The following is a 23,957-nucleotide window of genomic DNA, read 5'->3' on the forward strand; positions in this document are numbered from 1 at the left end:
GGTCCCCGTTTTGTTTATCTCATCTACACACATACACTCGTGTGCATGCCAATCACACAATACACATTCTTGCTGATGATTCCACACTATTCCACGGATCAATAGGTGACTGTAACACATCAAGATATGCAGCAATGCACGGGCAAAGACAGGGAAGAAGATTGCTAGCAAGTAAACATGGATGTAAACAATGCTGGATTTTAAGCATTTAAAAATTTTAAGCAAATGTATTAATGCCTGTGTTAGAGCTCAAGGATACACAATGCATTTTGGTGAGTTATACTGAATGAAAACATAACTTTTGCTTGTTTACAAAAAAAACTTCACAAGACACCTTTAAATATTCAACACAAATGAACTTTTGCTCATGGCTACTTTGTGCTTAGCTTGAACAAAGAATGCAAAGAGAGTTTGTTTGGACAGAACAACTCCCGGCCAATGGCACTAAATATTCCTCTAGAAATACTGTATCACAACACTAAAATAAATGCGGTTTTGTTGAATGTTTACTTGGACAATACTGTGATATGAAGTATTGCTCATTTCCAGGGTTTCATTGGGCCTCCTGGTGTTGCTGGGCCACTCGGGCTGGAGGGGGAGAAAGTGAGTGACAGTTGTTTAAATTAAGTGGATAATATTCCAAGGTCTTTTTATCCACTTTTCCTGTGTTCTTTGACAAATTTTTCATTCCTAATAGGCTGCCATTTACATTTATCTATTAGAATGTAATTTTTTTCATGTTCCCAATCCATTTGTTCACCCCTCCATTATCTGATACTGAGTATCTCCCTGAATGAGGTTTGATAAATACCAGGTTTCAAGAGAGAGTTTTGTTATAGCACTTTGACCTAATCAACCATCAACATGATATGTCGAGCTACTTACTAATTGCAATTACAAAGGTAAAATAATCTTGGCAGCAGTTATGTAAAGCTTTCATTGATGGTTTTTAAATGATTAAGGTACAGAATTAAAATGTGTATATTCCATTTAGGCTATGCCTGAATGGAATATCCCTCATTCTTGTAAGATTCCAGTCTTAAGGAAAACCTGGTCTTTATGGGTCTGGAATGGCTTGCAGCACATCAGCTTGGTTTCTGCAAAGGCAATAATTCATTTAGTGTGATTAAACAAATATTTAATCCTGGCTTACAATAGGTCATCTTAAGAATCTCTCTGTACAAGTTCATGGTAGAGATGCATGGTGTTCCTGCATTTTATTCAGATAGATGCTGTATATAGATTAGTTTACAAGAATGGTGCATTGCTTACTCTTCTATAACCTCTAAAAATCACTTGTTTAGTCCAATGGATACTTAGTAGTTACATCAATTCCTTGGGAGCAGTACAGTTTTGTGCCCTAGATTTTGAGTCATTTATCTGCATTTCTTTCTTTTATAGGGCATTCCCGGTCCTGTTGGAAAACCTGGCCCCAAAGGAAGACATGTAATGAACCAATTTTGATGTCTGCCATAGGTCATAGTTGCTTCCAAACACAAAAATACATACTGTTGTCATCTATCAATAGCTATGCGGAGACAGCTTCAGTTCGCGGAGATTGTAAAAACATAGAATTGTTATCCGACATAATGAATACAGTATGTCCTAAGATAGCAGTACTTGAAATCCACAAAAGCCCCAGGGATATCAAAAGGAGATTAATTTGTATGCTGCATCTCCTTTGAATGGGTAAAAGCAACTGGTTAAACAATGCAGAGAGAATGGAAGAGAGGAATAACTCCTTTAGAGCAGTGATTCTCAACCCTTTTCATGTCAAGGCAAAATTGTCACAATTTAGACCATGGACCCCTATTTGATAAGATTGTGTGCCAGGGTCCCCCATCTGATAGGAATTTTGCAATACATTATTTCCCTTTTTACTGGGGGTCCCTGGAACCCCCTCAAGGACCATTGGAGGTCCCAGAACCTGACTTTGAGAACCACTGCTTTAGAAGAGTTAACACTATTCAAAGCATGGTAAATCACATTGGAAATGTTTGATGTCATATATTTTGGCATTGGTCCTGCAGTGCCAAGTTTGTCCCAGGATGGCATTGGGGATAAAATCCAGTAAGATTAAGATAGAGACAGATGGAATGTCAAGGTTTGGCCCTCACACTGTGAAAAGTTAATGTTTTAAAAACAAGCCTTAGCTTCTCTGTGTTGAAGTTGCCAAGCGGGCCGGCAGCCCAGTATCTCTTTCATCTGAAGGTTTTTTTCTGAAACACTGAGCGATGTCTGGCTAACTGGATCAAAGCCTTTGGCCCAAGGGCTGTTGTAAGCCAGTCCACAAGCTCACCAATACAATACCAATACTGGCTAATCTTGCTTCATTAACTAGGCATTATTTCACACCATGTCAATACAAATTTGAGCTTAATCAATATTATGTAAAGTAAAGTTTGTATGCCGTGTATAACAGAAAACATAGAAATTAAGTAACAATAAGAAAGCGGAAAAAAAGCAAAATACACTACTTTTCATTCACCTGTATGAAGTGCCATATACTGTACTGCAATTGGAGGGTGTAATTGGCAATGATTAACCTGATGTTCTTAAATTGAATGAGTATGTATTTCCCTTACAGGGTGTGGTGGGTGATGGGGGGGAGAGGGGGCCTCCCGGGCCTGATGGTAATGAGGTGAGAACGCTCACCCACCTTCTGGCGAATTCAGCTGTCCTGTTTGTTGTCCTGGACGTGCCATATACCTCTTGTTATTCCACCTTAGTTTAATCCTGTCTCTCCCTGCTTGTTAATTGCATTTATCAGTGACTAAAAACAATTTTTATGCATATAAACCTTACACACAGTCTGATGCATGTCTTAAAGAAAAATAACGTTCAGCTGGCATCACAGAAGATGGATAGATAATTAAACTATTAAAGTGCACAACCTTATTGGTAGGTCTCATGATATTCTGTTTTACAGCTTGCAGGAGACACATGAATTAGCCTGACAATACTGAGCATTTTAGTTTTTCCTTAGTGGTCAATTATACAAGTTACTGAGCAGCCATGATTAATACATTTTTCGGTTTCAGACATAAATGCTGAGATGCTTTATCATTCCAGATGATAGCACAAGTCACACTTACAGTATTTCCAATGTAGCCTTGGGAATGAAGAATGTGCAATACTGTAAGTGTCCTGTCCTGTGTACTTAGGATGTTGCTGTGATGTTTCACAGGGGCCTGTTGGTGGGACTGGTATTAGCGGTTTTCCTGGCCTGAGGGTGAGTATCAGTTTTGCAGTGTAATCATTTGTATTAATGTATTTCACATGCCAAATTGGCCCTGTGTTTGATCTGTCATTCACTTGGCTCACTTCTGTCTGTCCTTGTACTTGGTTCAAAGATTGCTTGTCTGTCCATCTTTCTTCTCTCATCTCTCATCTATAGTGGTAAGATTGGGGTTTGGATGATGGATAACAGGATGTGCTGAACTTGAGCCAGGTTTTTTTTTCATGGCTGCAGCACATTTTTCTATTGACGGCCACTACTGAAATCTAAGTAATCCACAGGGACTCAAAGGAATAAATTAAACATGGCTGCATGTCATGTGTCCGAAACACTACTAACTCCATGAGCATGACAGTGCCAACAAATCCAGAAGCTCCAAAAAGTAGTGAAAGTGCAGTGTAGTATAGAGGAAGAATTAAACAGATTTTTGGTCAAATGTTTAGTTGTCGAGATTTACATAGAACAGAGCTTGGACAGTTATTGCATTACAATAATACCAAAGTTAATTCGATGTCTTACATTACTTGGGTCAGGCTCATTACTGTTTTTCCACTCTATTCTTGACCAGTCAACCGCTTATCTCCATCATCCATCTTTTGTAGGCAGATTAGTTTAAACATTGCAAGATGAAATAGTAGTAGAAACAGATACAGTGAGGTGATTAAAAGAAGACTGCACTATAACTAGGAAAAACGTAAAACCTTCAAACAAACCAGATATGTCACCAAGGCAAGTGATACCTTTTGTTGTGCCATTCCTGTTGTAAGCAACAGTCTCTCAGTGCCTCACCATGGACTTTGATCATGTTTGTTCATGGTTGGATACAGTGAAGGTACCCTAAACATGTGGAAATTTGACATACAGTATGTCAAACATCAGTTTTGAAATAAAATTAAAAAAACTCCAGTGTCTAGCTGCCAAAGTAAAGCCAATCATAATTTTCTCACTCAGTTTCAGTAATCATCCAGGATGTGGGGTTGTTTGAAACCATGTTGTCTTATTACTGCAGTGTGAAAACAGTGTCACTTTGTGCTGTTAAATGATGGGGACATTTAAAGGCTCAGATAAAGGGTGCAGTGATACACATGCTCCCAAAACGTGAACAAAACAAGACAATATTAGAATAAATATTCAATACTGTGATATATTATTTGGAGGGTCCTCCCCCACTTAATTTCCTGCATTCTAGAGACATTTTCCAGACCAATTTATGGTTGAAATGTTAGTTATATATAAAGGGAAACACAAAATTCAGGTGTAAGGTGACAATACAAAATATAAAAATATAATGTAAAATAATGAAGTGAGCAACTTTTTAAGCTTTTAGCTTAAGTTACTTTCCTGGACAATGCACATTTGTTTCTTAGATGTTTACATTGCATTGCATGTTTCTTATTGGGCAAATAAACCTTTCTCAAAGCATTCTCATTTGTTATTTAACTTTTGTTATTGCAAGCAATTTATCTGAACCATTTTAACAAATACTTTCAAAAAGTGATGGGGACAAAATCAGCCATTTCAAAAAGTGGTGGAGACATGTCCCTAGCGTCCACAGTGTAAATGACAGCTATGAGTGTCACAAGCCTAATAGAGAGCATGCTGTCTTTTATTGTGGAATGGCCAACTGTTAAAAAGTCTTGAGTTCACAGAGGGCTCTAAAACCCATGTCGATGTAATCAAAATAGATACATCTGTACCTTTCCTGTACCATCATTTCAAGCTTCATTTACACTGGTTTGCTTTCCTCATAGCATGGGGATTTATTGGGGTGCTTGAAGGGTCACTCTTTGTGCATTAGACACATCTGGATGTGTAACCTTCACCTCAGCTACTGGCTACAAGTCATCTTTACTATGCTCCCAGTCAGAAGTGAAACATTAACATTATTGTTAGTTTTATTAGTATTAGTTTTTTTTTTACTTTGGGGTTTTGTCACAGAGGGTTACACATGTAGGGCAATCAAAATGTATTTTTCACTATATCTGAATTTTATCTTATCTTATCATTTCAGAGTTGCACACTAGGGGTGTTTTGTTGTTGTAGTCTTCTTGCACTTCTTACATATTACAGTGGATTATTGTACATCTAATCTTGTGTAAACAAACCACTTCCACACTACTTAAGTTGCTTACCTTTTTCAAACTAACTCCTCCACCGTGAAGCTGGTAGCAATATTACTGTTCACTTTCAGCCATGTTTGTTGCATGCAGTGTGTAACGTTATGACATCAACAAGCCAGAATATTGCCATTTTTACAATATTATTTTTATACCGATTTGTTGTGAATGATATGATGTGGTACATCCCTTTTGCAGACTAACACAGCTTATATAATGGCTCGTTGGTCGGAACATTTACCAATTTCAAGTCATTGTCAGATTAACTGAAAGAGAAGCTGGTAGAAAACCTGTACATGTGTATATGTCTGCTCATGTCTCTTAGGGCTCAGTCAGACCAGACACACCGCAGATCATTTTGTGACACATCTGACCCATATGTGCACACATGCATACACAAATGGGCTGCATGCACTACACACAGATCTAGTACTGAATTCAGAAGACACTGTGATTCTTGACAGATTTCGTGGCAGATTTCTTTTGTTTGGTTTAAATCAGCAGGTTATATTGATGTATATACACTACATGTGCTTGCAATTAAGGCAAGGTATGGCAATTTTATTTATATAGCACATTTAATTACTAGTAACTATATGCTTTACATTACTATGCATTTAGCAACAATTAACAATAAAAAACAGAAAAGAATTGTCTCATCTACAAACAGTGGGAAATGCAGCCCATTTCTTTGTGTTACCTAAAAAAATATTTAGAGATGCTGGGCTGTCTGATTTATTGCCTTTGCAAACCTATCACAGAGCCGTTGTTGATGTCTGGAAAGAGTGGACACCGTGACAAAAACTTTTGACAAAACAAAAAATTTGTGGCAAGATGGGTTTCGTCATACCATAAATAGAATCACATGTCTGAGGGCACCGTGACACTAAAACTTAATGTGGCTGGCACATGTCTTCTCTCACTCTCTGCTGTGACCATCTCCAAGTCATGTCCCTTTCCTTTCCTTTGCTTTTTTTGTTCTGATTGCATCTTAAAGACTATATTCATATTTAAAACATTATGTGTTGGGTTATTAATATATAGGTCTTGCCAAAACAATTCTGTGCTCTACAGGTCTGACCAGAGCTCACTTAAGGTGACACACATTTTCTTACTTCACAAATGAATCTGTTCCTTCACCTTTTCACCTTGTGTTTTTTTAAACATCAAATCCTCACACAAAGCAGGCTGCAAGTTTCTGTGGAACAAATCATCAAGCATTAATAAATTCATTGTGGAGTTGAGATAAGATCATGAAAAAAACAGGAGAAATTAATTATTAAGAATTTAAACTGATGTAGTGGTTACTTGTCTTTATATCAACACATTATTGCATGTAAGTACTTTAGAGTAATCATACAAGAGAACCAAAATACTTACACCTCTTTAATCCCATCTTGGATGTAATTCATATTTAGTCAGCTTTCCAGTTGAGTGAGTTTGACACAGGATATATCTCACAAAGAAATTTAATTTGACATCTAAAACTCATTTTCGCTTCCCAGTGTCAATCACACCCTTGTGGCTCTGGTTGTGCGTACTCATTTATTGAAATACAGTCACACAAAGTTAGACCTTTAGCTAAGTAAACAGAAAGAAAGCAGAAAGTGTTCGTTCTGGTATGCACTTGATGTCTTTGCCAGTGTGTGACTCAACAAAATGTGATGCTCCCTGCCACTCTTTCACTCCCTGAATGAAAAGCATAAGGGTGAGGTGGAAACATAAATTGTTGTTTGAAATTTTAGGGGGTGTTCAGGTGGTGTGGTGAGTCATGTCAAGTATATGTCAAGGATATGAAACTACCGTCTGTCTAGTAAATCATACACTGGGTGCTGAAGCATTAGTGGTTGTGTTGAAACTAGTGATACAGGAATGCAACAGTCTGGTTTTCGTCAAGTCTTTAATCACTTGTCTTGGTTTGGATGATCTCTAACCACCTAGCAGTCAGGCTGCATCCTGACAACAGTTTGAGCGAAGGCTCTGTGTGGGATGTTGATGCGCCAGATCACTTCATCTGTGCTGGGAGATGCCAGAGTTTTTGGGGGAGTTCTTTTTCTTGGCTTATCTCCTCCTTTCAGTATGTCATTTTTCATGTGTTCTCTGTTGAAAGCCTGTTTTGATCAAGCACATGTGATTTGTGTCCATTCTGCTGAAGTATCACAGTGGAGCTGCAGCATCAAACACCAGCCTAACAGAGTCCAGATGGACTCTTAGGCCACATGTCCTAGATGTCATAAAATTTAGCCATGTTCTCTCACTCTCCTTGCATATTGACCAGATGACAGATTGATTGTTTGAATAGAGAGTAGTGCTCAGATAGTAACATTTTCAGTCTCAGGCCCTTTACAGCAGTGAGATATGAAGTTCAAGATTTCTAATTGTCTTAGTATTCTTGTGTATTCCCTATGCTATTCCTTGACATATTGGTTAAGACAGACACTGTCTTCGCTCCTGTGTGTCTTGGAACAAATTCTGACGTCTCTTCACTCCTTGCCCCTTCTACTTTAAGCATTCCCGCTGTCTCAAAGTAAAAAAATAAATATATAAATACTGGCTTCTTGGTTTCCTCAATAAAATGTTTACCACAATATCAAGGGAATCCATGCCTATATAGTAGGTACTAAAGCTGTGTTTAGTTAAATGTACTTGTGTGTGTCTATGAGTATGGTAGACAGGTGCATCTGTTTGCACACACACACACATCATCATTGTCACCACAATATCATTGCTACAGGCATGATTGTGGCAGTCATTGAAAATTACCCCATCAATGGCCAGCCTAACTGTCTAGTAAAGGGTTTTACATTTTTCAGTGTAGCCAAACATTCTAACCATTCTCACCTCACCTCTGTCAATTAGAGTGGATGTTGTGGGCTGGCAGCGGTAAGCAGGGCCAAGCCCAGACCCATACACAACAACTGCATACGCTGTCAGCACGGCTTAGTTATATTGTAAGGTTGTGAAAAAAAGGAATGCTCTGTGTAGGAAACAGCAGATCTCGTTCTTGTCAAAATAACATCCCTGCCAAGAACAAATCAGAAACATTTAGTGTGAAAAAGGCCATTCAGTGTCAGGTAACAACCCTGGTCCAGTATCAAAAGTGTGTCTGTGGGGATCTCTATGTTTGCAATACATAAATTCAAATGTCTTCAAACTTCTTTCCCTCCACAGGGGGACTTAGGACCTGAGGGACTTCGAGGACTGCCTGGTCTGGAGGGACCTCAGGTAAGTTAGACATTGGCTACTGTAAATGCTGCTCAAAATTTTTGAGAAATATTGTACAGTACTGTTAGATATCAAACACTGGAATCTGTGAAGTATGTACTGTACGTATCGCTACATCATGAATCTAGTACCAAAAATGCAGTCATTGGACGAGACACAACGCAACCCCTGATGGTAACTTGTCCTGTCAAAATATATGAAGATAATACAGTGTGAAAAATAAGTTCCAAAACGTTTTCCACAATGTAGACTTTTATCCTCATCAGCTTCCTCCTCCTTGGCTTCACTTTATTTGCAGATGCCTGCTTTTAAAATAATTCTGTCACTGAAATCACTAATTCTTTACAAAATGTTCCCCTTTCCTCTCTTTTTCCTCTAACTGACTGATTCTTGTACTTTCCCTCCCTCCTTTCCTCTCCCTGTGGCAGGGCCCAGCAGGACGAGCCGGCCTGCCTGGATTGAAAGGTGATAAGGTGATCTAAATATTTATATTATTGCAGTGTATCTGTGTGTAATGTGTCAGTAGTCCAGCTCACATAATTCGACGTATTACAAGAGGTCCGGTTGACATATTGATAACACAGTCAACAATTTGATTATGTGTCATATAGTATATAGTTCATGTACTGGATCTAGGTCTACAGTGCATATCTCTCATCTACGGTCATATTGTGATCACTGTGGTAGGGTAGTGCTGTGTTATATCTCTGTATGATACTGTGAAATTCAGGGTGAAGTGGGACAAAGAGGCCAACCAGGAGAGATGGGGTACCAAGGTGATAAGGTATGTCTGCTGTCACACAAGCAAGATTTTAAGGAAAACACAGATGCACACTATCTGAACATTATGTGTATGTAACTATAATTCCAGCGATTTAAAAAAAGATCATTAGAGATTTTATTCCACCAATCAGTCAGGTCTTTGCCCCAACGCTATAGGCACTTGCCTCTTGATTATACTTTTGCAATTTTTGTTCAAATTCGCACATCTAGGTATGTACTCAGTTATGTTGAAATGGATTAAAACAAACACACGCAAAGTGTTCTGTAAGACCAGTTTAAGAGTGTTAAGTCTGTATCTTTCAGGGTGCTGCTGGTGTGCCCGGTCCTACTGGGCCAAGAGGGAAGCCAGGACCACCGGTATGTTTGTGTGAGTGTGTATGTGTCTGTGCAGCCGAGGATGCATGTGTAGATGTTGCTGAAGTTGTATTTATTTGTGCATTGGCGTGTTTATATGTGTTTCTATATTTATGTGTGTGCGTGTGCATGCCGTTTTAAACAGGTTTTGTACTGCTTTTATAGACGAAGCCAAGTAAACACACTGTACCACAACGAGCTCTGGACTGTTTTTGTTAGCTTGTAAACTGAGGTCAGCTTGGTCACATTCACAGGTTTTATTGTGCACTTGCTGTTAGTGACCTCCAATGAGGGACGAAAGAAGGGGAACAAATATCTTTTAAACAACAATTTGCTTGCTTATCAGCAGAAACAAGCCCAGATTAAGAAAAAATATGAAACACTAGAAAAACAATTCAAGATGCATTATATTGCATTATATTCAAGTCCAGATGCTGTCTTGTTCCAGAGCACCCAGCCTTATCCTGTACTTGCACTAAAATATTCACCAGCAAAACAACATTCTTAGATCATAGATTTGTAATTGCAGCTGCACAACATGCTCACATTGTACACAATGTAGACTAAGCAAGGAAGTATTTATAAATATGAAGTGAGAGAGAGAGAGTGCACCATTTAGCATCAGGTGTTAAGTGTCTGAAGACTGACTGAGTGACCTGAATTTAGCCTTGATGCCAGATCACATTGAGACAGTATTTTCATCTTTCAGGTTCACACTGTCAATTTCATGATGAAAAACATAAACAGGACACATTATCTAAGTGGCGACAAAGAGTTACAGGAATTGTATGTGAAAAATCTGAAATATAATAATTAAGGTTTAAAAAGGTACAGTTTCTTATTTTTAATGTGTTTTCTTTTAAACAGGGTAGAACTGGTGAGATGGGGGCGCAAGGACCACCTGGGCCTCCAGGACCAGAGGTAGGACATATATATGATGAGTTTTCATATTAAACATATCTTTTTATTTGTTACCAGGTTTTGTCAGAATGGAGGATCAGGACCACGTAACATTATCTCATTATGTGAACAGTAACCAGTACTTTGGGAATGGTTTTCTTATTAACTATTATAAACTATTCTTTATGATCAGACTATGATAAAAACTTGCCAAACAGGGGATAATTTAACAAATCTGACGTAGACCCTTTATGATAAACAATTATGATGAAAATCTTTTTTTAACAAATATGCATGAGCAAAGTCCTTTTTCCACAACAAAATAAACATCTTAACACATTTATTGAACATTTGTTATATTGTTATTGAGGAAAATTATATTGTGATAATCAATGTCGTTATTGTTTTATTGCCCAGCCTTATGCTGAGTAGAGCAAAAATGACCAGCCCCAAACCAGACTCCTGGCTGTATCCTGTTGTATCTTTACTTTGTGTGTGTTATGTGGTGGGCACAGAGCCAAGCCAGAGGCTCTTTAATGGATGCTCCTACTCAAGATTAGGATCACATAAAAATATTATAGAGATATGAATGCTATTGTGAGGGTTAGTAGCTTTTTATAACAGGATATAGAGATGAATATATAAAACATGGTGTAAAATAAATACTTACAACTACAATACATTGTCTATAGACAATCAAGAACTAAAATGTAAGGGTTTGATGCTTTCCATTGTCCTAGGACTCTGGTGATGATATATTATATATTTTGTCTGATGGTTTATAGATCAAACAATTAAATAAATGAAAATAATCAGCAGATTAATCAACAATGAAAATAACGAAATATTTTATTTGTTGTGGCTATTCGTGGACACCTGAAGATGAACCTGCTGATAGTTGCAACTCCATGACCTTTCCTTTCTTGCCAGCTCTAGTTAAAAATTTCCTCTGGAGCATCTAAAAAATTAATACTCAAATCACAATGGCATTTACTGAACTTTGGTCGTTAGATGACCTCTTATGACCTTTCCTTCACTTGCCACCTTTACTTCTAAAATTTCACTCAGATATTAAATATGTAATAATCTAACAGGCCAACTGTACTACCAGTTCATTGCCGTGACATTTGCTGAACTTAACCCTTTGCTTTACATGGCCTAGTGTGATCCTGAGGTTTCACGTTTTAGCAGTTTAGGGATGGGCGGATCGATACTGTGAGACCTCTACTACTCATTTGGCATTGATCCCTTTTTAATATATAATTATTTAAATACAAAACATAGGTGCCTGCACAATGTTTTCAGTACTTTTGTATGATAATAGTGCCAAAAAACAGCCCTGACATATTTAGTTGGGCCATATCACATTACTTTTTTTGGTTTATCTTTATTTCAGTCTGTCAACAAACATAGTATCAAAACAAAACATCCGAATCACATACATACATATAGATGAAGCATTGAGAAAGCAAAATGAAAAGCAGTGTCAAGCAGCCGCTCACAGTCACATACTGATGTATAAAATTAGTGAGAGAATGGCACAAAGGAAAATGGTGTGGTGTCACTACTTTTCACAAAATGCACTTCTGAATATATATATAGAAAGTGCCACATATAGTATAAGTTGCTGTGGAAAAATCATGGCCTGTTTAAAACGATGAAGACATATTTAAGAAGGTGCTAATATGCAAATGTTTTATGTTGTTGGTATTTTTATTAATTTTATTTATATTTATAATTATTTGTTTATCTTATTATTATTTAATCATAGTAATTCTGTAAATTATTGGACCATTTTTTACACTTATTAGCACAAACATTTTTATTTAATTGTACTCATATTAGCTCTTGTGAAGTGTGAACTTGCACAACACTGTATGTAACAATGTGGTGCTGAGAACAGTAGTGCTAGTGGGGCTTTAGACTTTAGTCCTGCTGAAATATTGATGGTTGAAGTTTACAGTATTCTACAGTGTTTTGTAATAAGAAGAAGTTAATATTTTACCTGGACACACTGGCATACAGTTCATCTTCACTTATGTTGACAGAATGTTAGAATCATTGGAGGATCCAATCAAGTCGTCTCAATGGCACCAACACTTTATAATGCTTATAATCTCTGCAGTAACAAGTCCCCAACAGCCTCAGAATAGCAACACCTACTCAAGCAGACCAAACCAAATTATCAGCAAGCAGAAAGAAAAATATATTAGATACTGGAAAGAAACAACCAAAACACAAAGTAAATTCCAATGTTATCTGACCCTAAAAAGAGAATTCACACTGGCAAATTACCTGAGAACAATAAAATGTCCCAAACTAAGAAAAATGTTGACAACGTACAGACTGAGTGAACACATTCTGGGCATAGAAAAGGGTCACCACAGACAGAGCTGGCTACCACAAGAGGAGAGACTCTGCTCCCAGTGTGACAGGGGACAGGTAGAGACAGAGCTGCACTTTCTAACCTCATCCCCCAAATATAAAACACTAAGACAAAAACACTTTTTATTTTTCAAATTTTTGTCTATTAATACACACACACGTTTCATTTATTTATTTTATTAAATTCTTTTTTTATATATTTCAATTTCTTAACACACACATGCTTACGTTTTATTTTTTTATTTTGTTTTTAATATATTAATTTTTTTTTACATACACACACACACACACACTTACCGTTTTATTATTTATTTTATTTTTTTAACACACACACACACACGCTTACTGTTTTATTTATATATTTTATTTTTAATATATTATTTTTTAACAAACACACACACACTTACTGTTTTATTTATTTATTTTATTTTTAATATTTTTTTAACACACACGCTTACTGTTTTGTTTATTTATTTTATTTTTAAGATATTTTTATTTTTTTAACACAAACACACATACGCTTTGATTACTTTAATCTTTAATTACTTGTTTAATGAAATGTATGGGGTTGATTGTTCTTATGTAGTATGTATGATGCTTTGGCAATATTGTTGTTAAACATTCATGCCAATAAAGCTTATTTGACTTGAATTGAATTGAATTGAATAATGTCCATGTAGTACATCAAAAGAATCATAGGTCACACAGGCCATGGCTAACAGGCCTATTTTTCTGAAATGCATGATTGTATCATGGCAGGCGTGCCTGAAGGTATTTAGCTTCTATCAGTAACTCAGTAACACAGAGATGTCATGATTTGATTAAATTCAATCTCATGTGACTCATGACAGGTGAAATAATAACATATAATAAAAATGTATTTCTCTTCCTGATTTTGCAAGGGGTTTCCTGGGGACATTGGAGTACCAGGGCCCAACGGTCCACCTGGACCAAAGGTACATCAGCATCTCTCTCTCTCTCTCTCTCTCTCTCTCTCTCCCCATCCATCCATCCATCAATTAAATGATCCAATTGAATTCATGGTTTCGGCTGTGTTTCAGGGTTTGCAAGGTGCCAGAGGGCCCCAAGGCCCACCAGGGCCACAAGGAACACAGGTGAGATGATTCAACGCTCAACTTAATTCTACACGTCTTCTTACTTGACTTGACTTAGTGATAAAAGTGGAAAATATGGCTCATTAAGGTTTTTCCACTGGATCATTTGTCTGGGGCAAGATTAAGTAACACAGTGCTTCTCATGTAGGATCTGTTCATATCTCAAACAGTTGCAGCTTAATTCCTAGTGGGAGTGTCTTTGTCTGCAAAATCTCTTGGGGCATGTTCCATTGGGTGAAGCGATGATTCAACATTGGGTGCTTCTGAAAACAAGACTGACAGTTTTCCAGCCCTGGAAAAAAAGGAACAGGAGCCTTTGCAAGTTGTACAATGCATACACATACTTTTCTGTTGTGCTGAATGTTACAGCATTGACCTGGCAACCACTCACAGTGGTGTAGTTGCCAAATGTACGCTCCTCTTGCACACACTTTTCTGGTATGGAGTCATAGCACCACAGTCAGGTAAAGTACATACAGAGACAAAGCTGTTAAAAGTTTGATACCTGAAAGCATAGAGGTGGAAAGTAACAAAGTACAATTACTCTTGCACTGTACTTAAGTATCATTTTTAAATTTATTATTTCTAATTTACGAGACTTTGTTAGAAGGCATATTTTTAAAGTTGAAGAAGAACAGTATTTTACCATTAGTGTCAATTTTGTCATTTCTTTTGTGCAAATTACTATATATTCTGTAAACATCCTAAAATAAGTAGTTTTATTTTATGTAACTAGATTTATGTTTGGTAATCTGTAAAAATTACAAAGTTGCCCACAGTTATGCTATGATGAAACCATTTTCCGTTCCAAAATATATCCTCTTACAGTGTAATTTCTGAGATAGATTTCTTGTAAAGAAAGTATGGTTGCCACCAAGGGCGTCACTTTGTGTTCAAAAGTGGTGGGGACATAAGGGCTCAGATCAGGAGCGTGATGATACATTTGGGTCACAAGATGTGACGATGCATGAGAACAAGATGCAAAGATTTGTAGCTATTCCACTATTTTGAAGAAATGTTTGAAGCTGAAGATGTATGTGCAAGGGGTGTAGGGGTTCTCCCCCAGAAGATTTCTTGCTGCATTTTTAATTAAAAATGCTTTCAAAATCAGCCATTTCAAAATGTGGTGGGGACATATCCTCTGCGTCCCCAGCGTCCCCGGTGTAAATGACACCTATGGTTTCCACTTTGGAGAGCATAAGTGAACTGGAAAAGAATTGGTTGGCTTTGTATTCTCGTACTGAAATGGTTAAAATCAAGACATTTTGACATATGCAGCTGTCAGTGAAAGTAGCATGCAAAATATCTGCCTCAATACTTCTACATCAGTACAGTACAGTGCAAGTCTTCTTACTTATGATGTGTTATCATTAGCAAAATGCTATTCAGTGATAAAGTAGCAGGCAGGTTGAGACCATTAATGTTAAGAGTTAGAGGTCATGCAATTACAATGGTACTGCATGTGCATTTGATCTTGATATTTGGTGTGCCAGCTGTATTTATTTGTCTGTTGGACTATGATGTGTATATGTGAGAGTGTGTTTGTGTGTTTTTGTGGGTGTTTGCAAATATTTGTGTATGATGAACTGCACTGTGTTTCTTCAGGGTGATGAAGGACCACTTGGCCCACCTGGCAGCGCTGGCCCTACTGTAAGAACTCCCAAATTCACATACTAAAATACACAAATATTATTACTGTGTATTATACAAAAATACACACCTGCACCCAAACTCAGCCTTTTGCTTAGATGTTCTATCCGGAAGCAGCTGGGATGAGATTTGATAAACACATTACAAGCTTTCGTATCTTTTGATCATTACTTGTTTCCGTCTGTGTCTCTGCCTGTCTCTCTGCCTGTCTTTGTAGGGAAGACCTGGAAGGAAAGGCTACATAGGTGAACCTGGCCCCGAGGGTTTAGAGGTGAGTCTACTCTCAGAACATATTAACTGTACTGTCACTATTGTACTGTGACTGTATTATCACTGTATTCACAGAAGCAAATGTTTGTGGAGATTTAAATTTTAGATTTGTAAAATACCTAGTATACAGTATCATAAGCGATATTCTGGAATGCAAAAATGTGTAGACTTGAAAAATGGATCACAGTATCAACTTAATTTGGCTCTTAGAGAGTGCACACTTGGTTTTGATTAAATACTGTATATGCCAGAGTGCAAGTGAATTTCATACTTGAACATACATAATATTCCTATTGAAATATTTCCTTGTCCTAAGAGGAAAAGAGATAATTCAACATTTAATGTCCAATTTTTAACGTGTGTAGGTTAGTTAGTCTGTTTCAATGGTCAAGACGTTAGAGAAGAAGAAGTTAAAAAATGAAAGAACGCCTGTGTATTTGTTGCAATACGCTGTGCTGGGCCTATTTTTTCCTCTCATTAGCTCCCTGCCATTGAAGACCTGTGATTCCAAACAAAAGAGAATGAGAATCTGGTTTATCTACTTTACCATGGCTGAATACCTCCATCTGTAGGGCACTGGCACTGACAGTCTTTTCTATGTTTTGATTATTTAACTGTGAGTTTGTTCTCAGTTATTTACTTCACCAAACCACCACATTCCAGACCTGTTTCTCACCATATTTTATTGGTTGTAATTGGCATTTATAACCACCACTAATGCAGTGTTATGATCATGGTATCATGGTGTGTTTCAAGTTTGTATTATTCTAAATTATGGTCTGGTGCTTACCCCTGAGTGCCAGTGTCTCCATGTTGTGGATGTATGCGTGACCCACTTATTGTAAACCTAGACTTACTGTGTTGTAAATGTGCTCTTAATTAAGAGAGTACATTATTTCTTCCAGGTCTATCATTATCATCAAATTGACAAACCGCACTGAGCAGGGCAAAATCATTCACAGTCCTGTACAGTCTGTTTGTATGTTCCTATTTACACTTTTAATATCCTGTGAGTCCTGTGCCAGTGGCAGGGCAGGATGGTGACAGAGATCTCTTTAATTACAGGAAGCTAACCAGCACACACTGTTTGATGTTTTTTGCTTGCAGGGAGAGAAAGGGGATATGGGAAATGTTGGAAAAATTGGACCACAAGTAAGTTGCTTTCACACTTGTAATGTACAGGACAGACATTCATGAACAGTTACCCTGCTGTGGATTAGCAGCTTTTCATTAAATCCTTCTTTAAGAGTGTCAGTGTTGAGCCTGTGCTGTAGCTTTTATTTGCTTGAGTGGATGGAAGTTGTGGAAGTCACCTCATTTGGGTTGCACATTTGTTTATGGCTCAAAGCCTGCCAAAGCGTGTTTTTCATCAGTTGTTTCCCAAGAATCATCCTTATAATGCATGTTGTCAAAGCATAACTTAAGTAGAAAATGTTCATCCATAAAGTTGTTGGTCTTTGTCCAACATGTGGCTTTGCAAGTGTCCCAAAACATCTGTGTTAGGATTGCTTCTAAATGAATCAATTAACTGCAAAATCACAGTTTCATATGTCTGTCTTTCTGTTTCATGCTTCAGTTAATTCTTTATACCCATCACAAATACTCTAGAGATATGCTTGGAATGTTTCCCCTTTGTAAAATCCTCATGAACACAACTGCTCTGAACATCCAAAGTATGTTTGTCCTTCCTGGAGGCCCCTTAATGTTAATATTTGCATCCTGTACATAGTGGAGGCAACCAAGCGGGCTATGTTGGACTGTGTTGCTGCAGTCCACATATGAGAAGGATTAGGCACTTACTGAGTACAGTGGCCTTTGAAGCCAAGGAGGAGCCATGGGGTTATGTAGAGAAAAAAACTCTAAAACATATGGTGACTCTAATGAATGCCATTACGTCACTTTTCAAATAAATTAGATTTGTAAGAAACTGAGAGACTGTCGTTGTATAATGCAGGGTAACCCAGGGTTGATGCAAGGAGGCCTTAGACCGCCTGTCTTCACCGAGTGCCCCTGTATCACCATGAGGCCTACCATAAACTGTTTCAAATGAAATTTTACTTGAGGTTTTTATGGTGTCCTGTATTTTAGCCAATTTAGATTGGCTGCTGAGTGCTCCACTTTTAAGTCATACTGCAGTCCACATTTAATAAAACATGTATGTGTGCTTTGAACTGTAGTTCACATCAACCTTTGATTTTTATGTCAGTGACTTAGTGTGTGCTTATATGTATGTGTGCACAAGAAAGAGTCACGTGTGAGAGAGAACCTTAATACTCTCAACAATATGTCACTCGGGCTGTATTTCTGTAAGTTTAATGGTTATACCAGTACTTTTGTAACCCAGGCTGTGTCTGAGAAACCAGATCACCTTTAAAACAGCGCTGTAAGAGCTCCTGTGTCAAGGCCCTGTCACATGAAAACCATTAACTTCTGTTAAATGATGCAAGGTACCACATCGTCCCACTTTGTGTCCCAATTAAGGGATTTGAGGTCAATTTAGAGCTCCCGTTCCCATGCCCGCAGGCTGCATCCCCTCACAGACACTCTGAGACACTCTACTAATCTGTCACTCAAAGCTTTGCTTGCATCCAACAGGATAATAGTCTTACTGTGATGATACATGAGTAACACTTTGAGGCTGTCAGCGTTTATTTAGCTGAGTAAAGGAATTGTAAATGGAACAAAATTTCATTATTTTATTTGGGTGGTCTGTTTCTTGTTTTTTTCTTTGTCGCACTCACTTTGTCAATCAGTTTCTTTTTGTCTGTCTCTAACTCTCTGACTCTTGCTTTCTGTCTCATTCTAAAGACAGGGGGACAGGGGGATACAGAAAATATTTTAAGTTTAAAAGTTAAGTTTGGTAGAATTAAATAAGAATATATTCTATGATTATGTGACCAAAGTAAATATACACATATATATAGCTTACATATATGTCTAGGTGGCTTCGTGCACATTCTGTGGTGTTGCATACTTGCAGTATTGTTGCCTTGGTCTGGCGTGTGATGAGTGCAAGTTAACTGTTCTGCTCCTTCACTTCACTCTTCTTACTTTTACTTCACACTAAGTTTTGTTTTACTTTATCTTAAAACATACCGTTGGCCTTTCTGGTTGAATTTCTACCAAGCCTCCGATAAGTCTTACTGTTGGTCTGGAGCTCCAAATTATCCAGTGGAGAGGCTGGCAGTGGTCCAAACCACGGTCCCAGACGACTGATCTGGAAGTGGTTAAGCTCCTTCCATATTTACATTAGCTAGTGTTTTCTCCATGAGGGCACATTTACTAAGTAGTGTATATCTTTTTGGGGCCACCTGTATTGAGTTTCTATAGTCTGTGTAATTACCATGACTCTAATAATTCCCAATCATTGCTGTTGTGCCCATGAAATATGTTACTCTTAAGGTTTGCCAGACAACATAATTAACATTTTCAAGGCTAGCTTTAGTAGCTCCTTGATAAATAATCATTTGTTATCAATTCCTTAATTCAAATAAAGAATCAGAACGACGTCGGGCAAAAACACAGGTCAACATCGAAAGGTGTATAAGTCAAGGAGAGACCTCCGCTTTGTTTTGTATTTATAAACCGACCCAGAGTTGGCTTTCATCCTATTGGACAAGTAAACTAACATTACTACAATTTTTGATTGTGTGATTTTGTGCTTTAGTTGGCTCAAGTCAGATAACATTAGATTGCTGGCTAACGCCGACCAGTTGCTAATGTCATCCGATGCAAAATAGTTGTAACATTATGGTTTGCCGCATCCGAGCATGCACAGGAGCACACGCCTGGAATCAGAATCAGCTTTATTGCCAGGTATGTGTACACATACGAGGAATTTGACTCAGGATTGTACATTGCTCATGATGTGCTTACTCATACAAAAATATAATAACACAATAATAAAATAATAAAATAAAATAGAAATGTAGTGGTTGCAATCTGAAATCTTAATTAGAGGCCACTGAAAACTACACATGGTCCCTTTAAGTCAGCAGCCCCTCCTTTTTTCTCTTGCATTCAAAGGTGTCATAACTGGAAAATAACCCTGAGTGATGAAGATTAGGTCCTCACTATGTGTATGTGTTGAACACTATTTTCTCCTCTCCTCTCTTCTCCTCTCCTCTCCTCTTCTCTCCTCTGCTCTCCAGGGTCCACTAGGCCTGATTGGGATAGCTGGGGTGATGGGAGTTCCTGGTGAAAAGGTAAGGAGTATGTTTCTTTATCATTAGGCTGTCAGTCAGCATCAGCTGGCTGCTTGTGAGTGGCAGACCCCTGTAATTAGGGCTGTGTTAAGCAGCCACTATTTGAGGCCCCAGATTGCCCAGAACACATGTTCCACCAACACTCAAATCCACATTAATAACAATATTGTCAAAGCCATGTCACCATTGCTGCCTCTCACCCCTCTGCCCCTCTGCTGAAGCAAGCAAAGGTAAATTCAGGACACAATTTCCATTTAGTAAGTGACAAACCTCTTTAGACAAATTGGCCTTTCACTGTATGTCAGAAAACTCACAGTATATTTCTTCCTGATTGGTGTCATTAGACATGTGCTGTGCTGACATATATATTAAACTATTGCTTATTCATACAATACATAGGCACTCATAAAACATATGAAAGGTGTTAGCTCCACACAGGTGTAAGTCATTTAAAAGGAAAAAAAAACTCATGATGCAATCTGGAGAGGCCCTGAGGCTTTCTCCATGTTCGGCTCCCATTGCCTCTCAGCTCAACAGAAAATGTTACAGGGTGCTCTGCAGCCTTCCTACTCCTCCCAAGTGAAATGATTTTACCAGTAATCTAGGTGTTGATTATTAACAGTCCTCCAAACAAAACACCTTTTTTTCAAACCTCCAAATCTCCAGTGTTGCCTCCATCTATCTCAACCTGTTCCCCTTTCCTTCCTATACAGAAGCCCCCTGTGTGTCAGAACATGTTCTTGTGATGGAAAGCTGTCTGCTTGTCCTCCGCCTCCTCTTGTGCAAAATCCTACTCCTGGTTCAATCTGTCAGCACCAGCCATACCCTGACAGCCCACAAATTCCTTTCACATTATATACATACATAAATGCATACATACACACATATAAATATATATATATTGGAAACACAAGTCTAAATCAAATGTATATGTATGTATGTATGTATTGAATTCAATAACAGCCCTCTTATTTAGACTTGTTTTTCCAATACAGAGCCTTACTGTTAAACTATTCTGCTTACTGTTTGATAGAACAATGCAAGAAGAACTTGAAGGGTACTTGTATAGTCATGAATGTTGTAGATGTAGGCAGCTTTACTGCTCACTTGAAGTTGACTTTGCTTTTAACACACTGTGCAGAGGACCACCAACTGGGTTTCAAAGTACCTGCTCCCTTTAAGCTCCACTCAACCAGATGTCACTCTAAACATCTACATTTAAGAAGCTGTTCTCCTGTTTTGTGGCTCATTATTAGGAAAGTGTGTATGAAGTTATGTTGGGATTTTCTCTGTGAGGTGTTCAGTTCATAGTTTAATGATCCGCTGTCTCTCTTTCTATCTTACTGTTTTTCCCCAGGGAGATCGAGGACCAGCAGGTCCAACAGGTCCAGTCGGAGAGAAGGGGCCAATGGTAAGTTCAGTCACTTAGGATATACTGCAGGGCTGCCCGTTTTCTCTTAGAGTAGCTAAAATCCAGAGCCATAGTGTATATATTCAAAAAGGTTTTCCAAGAAATCAGCAAGGCTACTATAGCCTACCAGAGCTTGAATAATTTGTTCAGTAAACTAATGTCTAAGAATGATTAATATTAAACTAAACAACTAAGCAATTTTGGCTGTAAGTTGTTGCAGTCTTAGCTATAAAGTTTAGTTCATGAAAGTGGAAGCAGACCCACGAGGCCTAACAGGTTCCAGACTTCTCAGAGTTGTAACTTTTGTAGATCTTTGCTAAATTCATCTGTGTCAAAGTCTCACAGTAATGTTGAGGATGTTTTTCCAGTGACTTTTTTGGATCACTCTGTCTGGTCTGGTCCAGTGACTAGACTTTGTAGACACTAGATTAAGCTGTGTTGAAAGACATTTTAGTGTTCTTTCCAGGTCTTTGTCAATGCTCTGTTGCAAATTAAAAATAGTGTCTGAGATAGATTTACCTAACTGAAGCAATTATGTTTGGTGTCCTGCTCCTTTATCAGTCTGAATGAGAGGCTGGCAAGTGTCAGCCACTCACAGTTTGTACCTCGTTGTGACAGTAAAAGGCTCCAGTGGCACACAGTGCTGTCTAATCTTTGACAGAATGACAAAAGCTGGTGCTGGTGAGTTTGAGATTTGTTCAGCAGTTTCAAATACCAGGGTGAGTAAGATTGTGTCTCATTGAAAGTCATAACATTTTTAAGGATTTCACCAACTCTCCAATACTGAAACGGACCCAGGAAATGGGTTTTGATGAATGCTTGTACATTTGCAGGTTATTAGCAGTTTTTTATTAGCCTACTCACTACTGTGGAAAATGTGTTTGCATGGAAATTATTTTAACAGTGTTGATTCCCCAGAGCAAAAACCATGCTGCTGTTCAGTGCAGCAGTGTTTCCACTGTTGTCTGTACTGTTGCTTGAGTCCATAGAGAGAGGGCTGGCCTTTCATCCCTCCCTGTCCTGGGGCCTTGGATTAACTCCATATCTGTGGCTTTGGGCTCAGTCCTGACCTAGCTGGCAGGTAGAATGGCTAGCAGGCCGACTGATTGGCTGGCTGGAAGACAGAATGACTAATTTGGTGGCTGGCTTGCTGAATAGTTAGATGATTGAATCACTGCTAGTGTGTGTGTGTACATGTTTGACTGGGAGAGGGGGAGAAAGCTTTGTGACTTATGTAATGGTGTTATGGTGATTTGTGTGAACCAGTTTGGGCTATAATGTAGCCACATTAGCGAGGAGTGGCAGTTCAGTGTGAAGGGCTGTTTCACTACAGATTACAATGATCATTTTATGAAGTTCTTCTTTTGTTTGCAGGAATTAGTGTCTCCTTGTCTTTACTGACTGATTGTGGTATTATTCCTTTTATGATTACAGAAAGAGAATGAAAATGGTGAATAGTGCTGGGATGAGCTGTCTGTTTTTTCCTAGAGGGTCTGGAGCATATTCTAAGACAACTTAATATGAAACACAATTCTACAGTCCTAATCCTTTCCAGTCACAGATGTAGCCACCTTAGCACTGTGCAGTGTTGCACTGCTGCTGTGCTGTTGCTCCACACTAGTCATTGTTGAAATCCAGAGGCACTAATGCAGCATAGCTCGAATCATTTGTATAATGGTAACCACTTTTTCTACCTATGTAACAGATGCCCCTAAACAGTGACACAGTTTGTTATCTACTTTTCTATATTGTTTGTTATTTCTGTTTTGGTGTAAGGGCTATCCAGGATTGCCAGGAAGTCCAGGGGACATCGGAATGCAAGGTGCTCCTGTAAGTGTCATACCCTCATCAGTGATTCTTTGCACTGGGATGCCTACATGTAAAATCTATATTTACTGTACACTTTCCTATATACATATTGTTTTTTTATTAACTTCCTTTGATGAGGTTTTTTTCTTTTCTTGCTCCCTCTGCGTTTTGGATCAAGTCATAAACACACAAGTACTTAACGAACTGAAGAGCTTGGATGGATTGACTCTCATCTTCTCAGTGTCTTGGCTGGATATTATACACGCCTAAATTGCAATATTAACTTGGACTTGGAGTTAGAGCATCATAATCTTGGTTTTTTGCAAACACATAAAATTTAAGGTAGTGATTTGATGTATCAGTTTTCCTGTTTCCCACAGTTTAGTCTAGACTTGTGTAAACAGAATGTCTTAACTGGGTGATTTTCCAGTAGTTGTACGAAAGAATGTGTAGTACATCCCTTAGGTTCACATGACTAGTGATGATGCGAGTGAA

The 23,957-nt window shown here is 38.1% G+C and overlaps 1 protein-coding gene across 1 annotated transcript in view; it reads left to right on the top strand.

Moving 5' to 3' along the window:
• LOC119900379 (collagen alpha-1(XXIV) chain) overlaps positions 1 to 23,957 on the top strand; it is a 92,348-nt gene that overhangs the window by 35,105 nt on the left and 33,286 nt on the right. Inside the window, exons 11-27 of the mRNA XM_038715258.1 lie at positions 550 to 603; positions 1,402 to 1,446; positions 2,588 to 2,641; positions 3,188 to 3,232; positions 8,527 to 8,580; positions 9,009 to 9,053; positions 9,311 to 9,364; positions 9,667 to 9,720; positions 10,585 to 10,638; positions 13,905 to 13,958; positions 14,064 to 14,117; positions 15,723 to 15,767; positions 15,985 to 16,038; positions 17,145 to 17,189; positions 20,189 to 20,242; positions 21,600 to 21,653; positions 23,430 to 23,483. Of these exons, the coding sequence (XP_038571186.1) occupies positions 550 to 603; positions 1,402 to 1,446; positions 2,588 to 2,641; positions 3,188 to 3,232; positions 8,527 to 8,580; positions 9,009 to 9,053; positions 9,311 to 9,364; positions 9,667 to 9,720; positions 10,585 to 10,638; positions 13,905 to 13,958; positions 14,064 to 14,117; positions 15,723 to 15,767; positions 15,985 to 16,038; positions 17,145 to 17,189; positions 20,189 to 20,242; positions 21,600 to 21,653; positions 23,430 to 23,483 (873 nt within the window). The remainder of the gene's footprint in view (positions 1 to 549; positions 604 to 1,401; positions 1,447 to 2,587; positions 2,642 to 3,187; positions 3,233 to 8,526; positions 8,581 to 9,008; positions 9,054 to 9,310; positions 9,365 to 9,666; positions 9,721 to 10,584; positions 10,639 to 13,904; positions 13,959 to 14,063; positions 14,118 to 15,722; positions 15,768 to 15,984; positions 16,039 to 17,144; positions 17,190 to 20,188; positions 20,243 to 21,599; positions 21,654 to 23,429; positions 23,484 to 23,957) is intronic.

Source organism: Micropterus salmoides, unplaced genomic scaffold (assembly GCF_014851395.1).
Source record: "Micropterus salmoides isolate LMB-PRFRI ecotype aquatic unplaced genomic scaffold, ASM1485139v1 Ms_hic_scaffold_13, whole genome shotgun sequence".
NCBI classification, from domain to species: domain Eukaryota; kingdom Metazoa; phylum Chordata; class Actinopteri; order Centrarchiformes; family Centrarchidae; genus Micropterus; species Micropterus salmoides.